Source organism: Arabidopsis lyrata, assembly GCF_000004255.2.
Source record: "Arabidopsis lyrata subsp. lyrata unplaced genomic scaffold ARALYscaffold_5, whole genome shotgun sequence".
In the NCBI taxonomy this organism is placed as follows: domain Eukaryota; kingdom Viridiplantae; phylum Streptophyta; class Magnoliopsida; order Brassicales; family Brassicaceae; genus Arabidopsis; species Arabidopsis lyrata.
Window position 1 is genome coordinate 12,541,732 of NW_003302551.1, and position 10,881 is coordinate 12,552,612.

At 50.7% G+C, this 10,881-nt stretch overlaps 1 protein-coding gene across 1 annotated transcript; it reads left to right on the forward strand.

The window, feature by feature from the left end:
- The first annotated feature begins 710 nt into the window (after positions 1-710).
- LOC110228525 (meiosis-specific protein ASY2-like) lies at positions 711-3,810 on the forward strand. Its single transcript, XM_021026183.1, has 4 exons — positions 711-1,897; positions 1,983-2,120; positions 2,262-2,917; positions 2,992-3,810. The coding sequence occupies exons 1-4, from the start codon at positions 904-906 to the stop codon at positions 3,742-3,744; spliced, it is 2,541 nt and encodes an 846-aa protein (XP_020881842.1). The 5' UTR covers positions 711-903; the 3' UTR covers positions 3,745-3,810.
- Positions 3,811-10,881: the final 7,071 nt, after the last annotated feature.

Consider the following 10,881-nt stretch of genomic DNA (forward strand, 5'->3'; position numbering starts at 1 on the left):
ACTAACCACAAACGCTGACCAGAGAATTACGAACACGGAGCCGAACGTAACGCCTAGAATGAGTGGTACGTTGTTCTTTTTCTTTCCTCCTTTGCATGAATATTTAAGTTCATTATTTGTCTAAAAAAAATGAAAATTCTATCTTTATCTACACAAGTGTTGATCCTCGAAATCACACAAGTACGTATTCGTAGTTTTAAGGGTGAAAGAAGAATCTCTTATTTAATGACGAGCCGACGATTACAAAAATGGACGAACTAAAAACTGAGTATACGAGCCGAGCCGCAAAGTATTCTGACGGTTGTACGAAATTCTCTGTAAAAGCGTTTTTTTTCGGGATCCTTTTACCAACATTCTTTTTTGCTATTTATAGGGTGCAGAAGTAGGGTACACTGTGCGTACGAAATGTCCTTTTTACCCCTTTGGTCGGTGGAAAATCGAACTGGGCTTTTGCTGGGCTTTGGCTGGGATACATGGGCCTTTTTTGGAGAGTTTTGGCCCGTTAAGGGTTTTGGGCTCGGGCCCAAAACCCACCATCAACAGTAGCCCCCCAACCCTAGTGCGTAGCGATGACGCGGCTAGGGTTGCAATCATTTCGCCGTTCTCGCTTCGACTTCCTTCGCGTGTTTTCGAGGCGCGTGTGATGGACGTTCTCTTCTGATTCGTCCACTGCCGCTCCCGAGACGTTGGAAAGCGGGTCGTTTGCGTGTTGAAGGCGGCGAGGTCGTGATGATTACGCCGTTCTTCGAGGCGTGATGATGACGCGGTTTTTTCTTCGACCGACTCCCTCTATAAATACTTCGCTTGCTCCTCATTCCTCTCATTCTTTCTCCGCATCGATTTCGAAGGTATTCTCTCTGTTCTCTCTCCTTTTCTCAGCGCGTCTTTTCTTATTTTCCGATTATGTCTTCAAGTATCGGTTCTTTCGACTCCATCTCCGACCATCGCCGATCTCGTACTTCCGACGAGTCGAATATCCGGTCTGTTGATCGTTTCCTCAACGAATCCGTCAGCAACTCCCGGGGTCGTAGATCTAGAACCTCTTCCGGATCGTCGGCCTCGTCCGTTGCCAGAGACTCTCCGGCTGTTGCAGAGTTACGACGTCGCGAGCTCGAAAGTCGCGTGGGAGCAGCCGGACCGAGTGCAAATCCTAAGTCCGTTGCAACCATGCGCCTTCGTGATGACGACAGTGACGCGGCGTCTATGGATGAGGATGACGTACCGCTCATCAGACGCAAATCTTCTATCATTAGAGCGGCTCGTTCTGTTGGCCCGTCGCCTGATGTCGCCGATCGTTTGGACATCATTCCATTGACGAGGCGGGCGTCCGCCCCGGTTGGGTTTGTTCAGCCCGGTGGACCAGCACCGGGAATTCCGGATTACCTTCAACCGACGTCGTCGACGAGCGAGACGATTGAGCTTTCTCTCCATTTTTGCGATGCTCCAGCTTCCCTGAATACGCTCATCCCGAACCCGTGGGATCGTCCCTGGACTGCTCCGGAAGGATATCTTTGCGTATACGAAAAGCTCATCACTGACTGCGGGCTGACTTTTCCAATTCCGGCGTTCTTGCTTCAGTACGCTTCGCGGCGAAAAATGGCGTTTGCGCAACTTTCTCCGGCTGCTATCCGGAATGCTTACGGCCTGATTCGTCTGGCCAAGCAGTGCGGCGTCGAACCTCGTTGTTCTCTGTATGAGGAACTGACGACGAAGAAGAATTTCGGGAAATCCAAGCCGGGCTTGGTGTATACTCAGTCTTCGCTGACCCCAAAGTTGGTTGTTGGTGCGAAGAGTAAGACCAACGATTGGCTTCGTTGGTACTTCTTTGTTAAGATCGACAACGATTCCGCGGGGGACGTGGTCGTCACGAATTACCATGGGTGGACTGTTTCACCCGGTAGTTTGCTTATCCCTCCGAGGTCGATCCCTTGTTAATTGATTGTCTATCTAACATAATTTTCTCGTTTCTTTTCCTCTTGTAGTTCGTTGTCCCAAGATCTTGGACCCGTATCCTGAGAAACTTCGCGACGACGTCAAGAAGATTCTAGCTTTGTGTCCGTATACCTGGCCCAACGAAGAAGACCCTGTTCGTCGCCCTTCCTCAAAGTCCAAGAAAGCGAGTCGAAGAGGAGGTCCTTCGAAAGCAAGGAAGGCAAACAAGACTCCAGGTCGGCCTTGATCTTTCCCTTCTTTCTTTATTCGTTCGATGAGTGCGTACGATTTTTCTTACATTCTTCTCTCCCCTTTCTTTTACATACCAGCTCCTTCAAAGGCTATGGGAAAAATGAATGTTGACGCGGTGGGCGATTACTCATCGAGATACAAGAAGAAGTCGTCGGTGACGCCGTCGAAGAGGATAAGCCGGGAGGAAGACGAGGCCATGGCCTTAGGGAGACGTCTTTCCTTAGCCGAACACGAGGCTAAGGAGAGTGAACGACGATCTTCAGGTCGTCGGGATAGGAGAGATGAGGGTGACCGTCGTGATCGACGCAGTCACGATGTTGTCGGTGCCGATCGTTTGGAAGCAAGATCCGACGTAGAGAGGGAGAGGAGGGAGAAGGAGGTGGCTGAAGCGCGGTCAGCTAAGCTACCTGTTGCCGAGACTTCTCACGATGTGCCCCTAGGCGGCAGGGAGGTTATTTTGTACGACGACTCTCAGGTCGAGCCGACCAAGAAGCGGGCTGCTGATGAGTCCGAACCGGTGCGTTCGGACCCGACCAAGAGACAAAGGACGGCCTGGGCCCCTGATTATAGGTGGCGATATGATTATAACGGGCGCGACGTCCATATCTCGACTGATTCCACATCCTGTGCGGAGCTGTTCCGCAAGCTTCACGTCGGTCCATCTCCCTTCTTCGAGCTTCAAGATATGTGGGAGAGAACGGCGTTCACTGACGCTGCGAAGAAGACCGTTGCGGTAATGCCCTGAGAACTTTTCGTAATACTTTTAAGTGTTTTGCTCTCTAATCCAGTTTCTACTTCTTTCTGTAGGCCATCGGCGCGATCGACAGGATGGCGTATATGTACGAGCGTCGTCTCCGCGTTGTTTCCGAGCAGAACACGGCCTCGAAGGATCACCAGAGGGCCTTGGCAGCCGAGACGAGGAGGGCTGATCAGGCGTCGAAGGGTTTGGAGAGTGCCAACTCCGAGGTGCAGCTTCTTCGCGAGGAGGTCGCCAAACTGAAGGAGGAGCGGGATAACGCTCTTTCAGAACGGGAGCGTTGTCTTGAGGAGTTGTCGAAGTCCCGTGTTGACTTTAAGAACTTGGCCGAGCAGTCACAAGCCGAGGAGGCAAGGCTTCGGAAGCGGCGCACCGAATACGCTCGTAAGGCTCTCAAGGAGGCTGCAGACCAATTTCAGCAACGTCTCGACGGGATTCAGAGGCATTTTACTACCAGGGACGCGGCGTACCCCAAGTTCCTCGATTATAATCAGGCGGTCGGGAGCGTTGACCTGCTGAAGGCGCTGGCTGAAACTGGGGAGATCGTCTTGAATTCCAAGGACGTGATTGAGAGGCTTGAAGCTGATGCGGAAGAGCTTAAGAACGAGGTCAATGCGTTCGATATTGCCGAGCTGGAGGAAGGCTGGAATGACGTCGGAAATCTCTTCACGGGCTCTCTCGCTGCTGAAGAAACCGAAGTCGTTGACGGTGAAGTTGTTGGTGACGTCGAGGCCGTCGACCAAGTCGTTGGTGATGGCGACGCCCAGATCGGAGATCCTCCTCAAGACGAGGCCGCGTCTTGAGTTTTTATGTTATTATTTTTTAAGTTATTTGCCGCGTAGTCGGCTTTTGTAAGACGCTTGCCACTTCTGTTGGCTTTTCCTTTATTAAATATCTATTTCGTTTGCTATTTTTTTTGTATGCCGTCGATATCGTTCCGCGCAGGTTATTGAGGACGAGCTCAATAACTTGGTCGATAATCGTGTTTGGGTGGGATCCAAGACACTCGGTGGTACGACCTACGAGGTCGTACCGCGCAAGTTATTGGGGACGACCTCAATAACTTGGTCGATAATCGTGTTTGGGTTGGACCCAAGACACTCGGTGGTACGACCTACGAGGTCGTACCGCGCAAGTTATTGGGGACGACCTCAATAACTTGGTCGATAATCGTGTTTGGGTTGGACCCAAGACACTCGGTGGTACGACCTACGAGGTCGTACCGCGCTGGTTATTGAGGACGACCTCAATAACTTGGTCGATAATCGTGTTTGGGTTGGACCCAGAACACTTTTAGGTGCGACCTCCGGGGTCGGCTTATCCTGTTCGAATGATTAAAACGAGCATGATTGCGAGTTCGGCCTCGGCTTACGTGACCAGTCGTTTTAATCGTGCGAGTATGGAACTCGGCTTTCGTTCGATTAGACACCGGGCCGGGGTGCTAATGTATTTCGTTTCGTTTGTCTTTAAAAAGATAGATTTTATTAATATTTGCAGCTGTGCCTCGTAAACGAGGCTGCCTACGTACCCTCTGATCGGAGGGATCAAGCCGCTCGTAGTTCACATTACATAGTGAGGCGTCGGTAAGGCCGAGCTCCTTTTTTTTTTTTTTTTTTTTTTTTTTTTTTAATAATAGTATCGCTTTAGATGCATCGAATTCCATGTACGGGGGACTTCGACGCCGGACATTGTGAGGAGTTCGTAGTCTCCGGGTCGGACGATCTTCGATATCTGATAGGGACCTTCCCAATTCGCGCCTAGCTTCCCGGCGTTGAGTTCGGCCGTGTTTTCGAACACTTTTCTGAGGACGAGGTCTCCTTCGCTAAAATGCCGATTATGGACTTTCTTGTTGTAGTATTTCGCTGCGGCGAGTTGATAATTCTGGATTCGACATAGCGCGGTGTTGCGGTTTTCTTCCAGGTCGTCGAGACTGTGCCTCATCATTTCATCGTTGAGGTCACTATTCTGTATCATCATGGAACGTCGGAGGCTCGTACACCCTACTTCGGCCGGGGCCATTGCTTCCATTCCGTAGGCTAATGAAAACGGAGTTTGTTCGGTGGCGCTGCGCGGGGTCGTTCTGTATGACCATAGGACGCCGTCGAGTTCGTCTGCCCAGACTCCTTTTTTGGCTTCTAGCCGTTTCTTGAGTCCGGCGAGGATTGTTTTGTTTGTTGCCTCAGCCTGGCCGTTGCCTTGGGGGTAACGCGGTGTTGACTTGTTCAGACGAATTCTCCAGCTAGCGCAGAAATCTTCGAACTGTTGCGAAATAAACTGTGAGCCGTTGTCCGTGATTATTTCGTACGGTAGACCGTGCCGACAAATGATGTATTTCCAAACGAAGTTTTGTACGTCTTTGGCTTTGATCGTTGCATAGGATTCGGCTTCGACCCACTTGGTGAAGTAATCAGTCATGACGAGGATGAAGCGTTTTTGCCGCGAAGCTGGAAGTGGACCAACGACGTCCATGGCCCAACGCATGAATGGGTATGGCGCGGCGCCAGCTTTCATCAGTTCGGTCGGCTGGTGGATGACGGGGGCGTGCCGTTGGCATTGCTCGCACTTGAGCACGTAGTTTTTACAATCCGAGATCATCGTCGGCCAGTAGTAACCGAGCTTTCTGATTTTGAGTGCGAGAGATCGTCCTCCTGAGTGGTTTCCACCTGCTCCCTCGTGTGTTTCTTTCATGACTTCTGCCGCGTCCGCTTTATGGAGGCAGCTGAGCACTGCCCCAGAGGCGTTGTACCGAAGTAAGCATTCGCGGTATAGAGCATATTTTGACGATTTGGCGCGTAGACGCCGTGCTTCCCATTTATCTACCGGAACCGTCCCATCTGACAGGAAATCGCGTATTTCGAGGCGCCAATCTTCGGGGTCGCTTATCGGATCTGGTGCGGCGCGGCTGCACACAAGGTTGATGGATTCGACCCCTTCAATGCTGGGGTGGTCGATGCTTTCGACTGGTATGACGCGACGAAGATCTGGGTCGGACGTTGAGGCTAGCGCTGCTAGGGCGTCTGCGGAAGCGTTATCTCCTCGCGGTATTTTGGTTAGCTCAAACTCTGTGAATTGTTTGGACAGACGCTGGACGACCTTGAGGTACGCGTCCATTCTATCATTTCTTGCTTCGTAGTCGCCGCTATATTGACTTGCTACGAGCTGTGAATCGATCAAGGCGCGGAGTCGTCGGACGTTCATCCCAATTGCGAGTCGGAGTCCAGCGATAAGTGCTTCGTATTCGGCGACGTTGTTTGTCGCCGCGAAACGTAACCGGAAGGACTGCTCCAACATTTCGCCGGTTGGGGACACGAGCCTGATGCCGACGCCCGATCCATGCGAAGAGGACGAGCCGTCTGAATAGAGGGTCCAAGTACCATTCTTCTGATTGGTGCTTAGTGCGGTGTCGTCCGTGTCTATTACTGGTAATTCGACGATGAAGTCGGCGAGGACTTGAGACTTCATGGCTGGTCGAGCCCGGAAGTCGATATCGTATTCACTGAGTTCGATGGCCCACTTGGTCATCCTTCCAGACAGGCTCGGACTGTGTAATGCGGCTTTGATAGGTTGGTTTGTAAGCACGGCCACGGTATGAGACTGGAAGTAGGGACGCAACTTTCTCGCCGACGTAACGACTGCTAACGCAGCCTTTTCCATTGTAGGGTATCGGACCTCGGCCTCGATTAGCGACTTACTTATATAGAAGATCGGTCTCTGTTCGCCGCGGTCATCTCGTACTAATACCCCGCTGACGGCCCAACTGGATACAGCTATGTATAAGAATAAAGTTTCACCGTTCTCAGGTTTTGCGAGTACTGGTGGCGTTGTCAGATACGTCTTGAGTTCGGCGAACGCTTTCTCGCTTGCGTCATCCCAGGTAAACTTGTCTCTTCGCTTTAGGAGGTTGTAGAACGGCAAACATTTATCCGTCGACCTTGAGATGAATCGATTGAGGGCCGCGATCCGGCCGGTCAACCGTTGTACTTCCTTGGCGTTTCTGGGAGAGGGCAACTCCAGTATAGCGCGAATTTGTTTTGGGTTGGCTTCTATCCCTCTCTTGGTGACGACGTAACCTAGGAACTCACCGGAAGTTACCGCGAACGTACACTTGGCCGGGTTTAACTTCATTTGGTATTTGTTTAGCACGTCGAAGCATTGTCGGAGGTTCTGAACGTGGTCGTCAGCTTTCAATGACTTAACGAGCATGTCGTCGATGTAGACCTCGACAGTTCGGCCGAGCTGTTCGGCGAACATTTTGTTGACGAGGCGCTGATACGTTGCTCCGGCATTTTTCAGGCCGAATGGCATCACCTTGTAGCAGTACGTTCCGCGATCGGTGATGAAGGACGTTTTTTCCTGATCGTCCTTATGCATGAGAATTTGGTTGTATCCAGAGAAAGCGTCCATGAACGATAGGAGCTCGTTCCCTGCTGTGGCTTCGACGAGCCGGTCGATATGCGGTAAAGGGTAGCTATCTTTTGGACAGGCCTTGTTCAGATCAGTGAAGTCGACGCACACCCGCCACTTACCGTTTTTCTTTTTGACTACGACGGGATTTGCCAACCACTCTGGATATCGGACTTCGATGATGGAGCTGGCGCCTAGTAGCTTTTCGACCTCGTCATTTACTGCTTTGGCTCGTTCCGGACCCAATTTGCGTCTTTTCTGCTTCACAGGTTTGAATGTCGGATCCACGCCTAGCTCGTGGGACGTTATCGATGGGTCGATTCCAGGCATGTCCTCAACGCTCCAAGCGAAGGTTGACGAATTCTCCTTGAGGAGGGCCACAAGGGCCGCTTTGATTTCTGGACTAATTTCAGCTCCGATGCCGACGCATCGCAGTGGATCCGACGCGTCGATATTCATAAGTTCCGTCCGACTTAGTTCCGATTCCTCGTAGGATTTGCCCGGTGCCTTTGCTACTGCGGAGCGGAGCATGGGCTCCTCTTTCTTTGGTTGCTATAATTTCTTTTCGGCGCGGTTCTTGTGTTCGATCAGGAAACACGTCCGCGCTACTTGCTGATTTCCTTTGAGAGTAAAGATTCCTTGATGAGTAGGAAACTTGACGCACTGGTGGTAGGTGGACGCGACGGCCTGCATTTGATGAAGCCATGGCGTCCCCAAGATTACATTGTATATCGTCGGTTTATCGATGACAACGAACTTAACCCAGGCGATCGTTCCGCCAACAAATGTGGGTAGTTTGATGGTGCCGAGAGACATGATGAAATCGCCATCGAACCCAGCCAATGGTCGAGAACGCGGCTTTATACATCGGTCAGCTACGTTCATCGCGGTGAGGGTGTCTTTAAAAATTAGGTCGACCGAGCTGCCTGTATCGATCATGACGCGCGTAACTCGACTATCGCTGACGATTAGCTCGACAACTAACGGATCGTTGTGGGGGAGATCGACTCCGACGAGGTCGTCTTTCGTGAAAGAAATGGGTTCGATCTCCACGGAAGGTCGGCTCGGCGCTACTGGCCACGTTTCCATCATTTCGGCTTTCTTTCGACACTGCTTGATTGAACGGACCGAATCGTTGCAGTTTTGGAGACCGCCCATGATCATATGGATTTGTCGAACGACAGCGGGGGCGTCGGCGACAGCTTTGCCATGGCGTTGTGTTTTGGCCGAATCGTTTGCTTGATCGTCGCCTCCAGCTGCTCCGTCGGCTCGGTCCTGGAGGAATTGCCGAGCAGTGGCCTCGTTTCGTTTTTGGTTTTTATTGCCCCCTTGGGCTCGGTCACATTCGATGGTGATGCCGCCGCTCTTGTACTTAGCCATGAGGAGTCCTTGCAGATAGCGACAGTCTTCCGTCGCGTGAGCCTTGCTTTTATGATACTCGCAATACACCGGCCCGGTAGTAATGGCATCGGTATCTCTTGCCCATTTGTTCCATTGTTTGGGCGCCGTGTCTTCACTATTTATGACGAACGTGGCCGGCTTTCTACCTTGGCTCGTATTGCGGTCGAGGTGCTGTCTTGGCTCCGCAGGTTTTACCGCATGAGTTTCTTTCGGCGCTGATGCCTTTGTTACTCCGTGCTTTCGTGACAGAATGAGTCGTTCCTCCTCTAACTCGATGTACCTCGTTGCTCTATGAAGTGCGTCCTCGAGCGTGTTCGGGACATGGAGCGTGATATCGTCCCTAAACCTAGAATCGTACCACACTGCGTTGCGCAGAGCAACGATTGCGGCTTCATCTGGGACGACGATCCGGGTAATGACGTCCTTGAAACGGTCGATAAATAACCGGAGCGACTCCGTGGGTCCTTGCGCAAGGGACCACAGGTCGGCATTGGTCGTCTGGTTCTGTATGAGCGGCGAGTAATGCTTGAGAAATGTTACGGACAGTTCACGATAACTGCTGATTGAGTTCGGCTTAAGTCTTGAGAACCAGTTGAGGGCGGCACCGGTTAGATGCTCGGTGAAAATCTGGCATTGTCCTTCTTCGAAGTTCTCTTCGGTTAGTTCGGCTCGGTTGATCGCGATGCCGAATGATGTCAGGAATTCTTTTGGATCGCCCTTTCCGTTATAGGGCTCGAGCTTTATCTTTTGGCGCCCTCGGAGTGAGACGCTGGTTATTCTTCGAGTGAAAGGAGTTTGCTGCGTTTCTTCAAGGACGCGGTCGAGTTCCGGTGCGGCACTTGTGGCCTTATGAACCTTTGTGTTCATTTCCTGGACAATGCGCCGCAGTTCGGCGAGCTCAAGGTCTCGGGTATTTTCGCTTGACGAAGTGACAGGATGGATCTGCCGGGTCGGCACTTGGTTTCCTTGAACGGGTCGCACACCTTGCATCTGACTTGCACTTAGGCGATTGATTTCATCCTGAGCGCAAGCTTGGGCTGCTGCCAGAGATTCGAGTCGCACGTTCGTCCTGGCTTCTTGCTGGCTCAGGTGCGTGAGGATGTTTTGAAGCAGGTCGTCTGGTTCGCCGCGGTCCTGACTTCTTTGGTTCGTCCCGGCTCTAGTGTTAACCTGTGGGTTCGTCATGTTACGTCCGTGCGAGGGAGTTATCTGAGCATCAGGACGTGGTTCAGGGTGCGGTCCGATAGCTGCCGCGGTAGGTCCTTCCGGCGTCGGAGGTAGCGAAGGCGGTGCGGCTGCTGGCGTGCATGCTTCTCCTCCCGAGCTGGAGGCACTTGCGCCGAGTGCGTTGTGGAATGCGTCTGTCATCTTTGCTGTTTCGTCGGTTCGTAGTTATGAGAGAAATCTTCGAGCTTCTCCCCTACCTGGCGCGCCAACTGTTGATCCTCGAAATCACACAAGTACGTATTCGTAGTTTTAAGGGTGAAAGAAGAATCTCTTATTTAATGACGAGCCGACGATTACAAAAATGGACGAACTAAAAACTGAGTATACGAGCCGAGCCGCAAAGTATTCTGACGGTTGTACGAAATTCTCTGTAAAAGCGTTTTTTTTCGGGATCCTTTTACCAACATTCTTTTTTGCTATTTATAGGGTGCAGAAGTAGGGTACACTGTGCGTACGAAATGTCCTTTTTACCCCTTTGGTCGGTGGAAAATCGAACTGGGCTTTTGCTGGGCTTTGGCTGGGATACATGGGCCTTTTTTGGAGAGTTTTGGCCCGTTAAGGGTTTTGGGCTCGGGCCCAAAACCCACCATCAACAACAAGTTGATAAAAAAAATCTTTATTTAGTAATTAAATATTCTGATATATAATAGTATCCAATCAAATGATATAATGTTACGTATATATATACTGTTAAATTTTCTATATATGAGTTAAAATTAATTTAATTTATTTTGTTTCTGAAACTCAATACACCTTTTAACGTCAGGAAATGAAAACACATTCACTATCTTCAAAATAGTACTTCTTTAAATTTAACTTATTACCTTTTGGTTGTTTACTAAAACTTGAGAAAATCTTGTGAATTTTTGTGTGTGATGTAATTTGTTTAATTAACCAGGAAAAAAGTT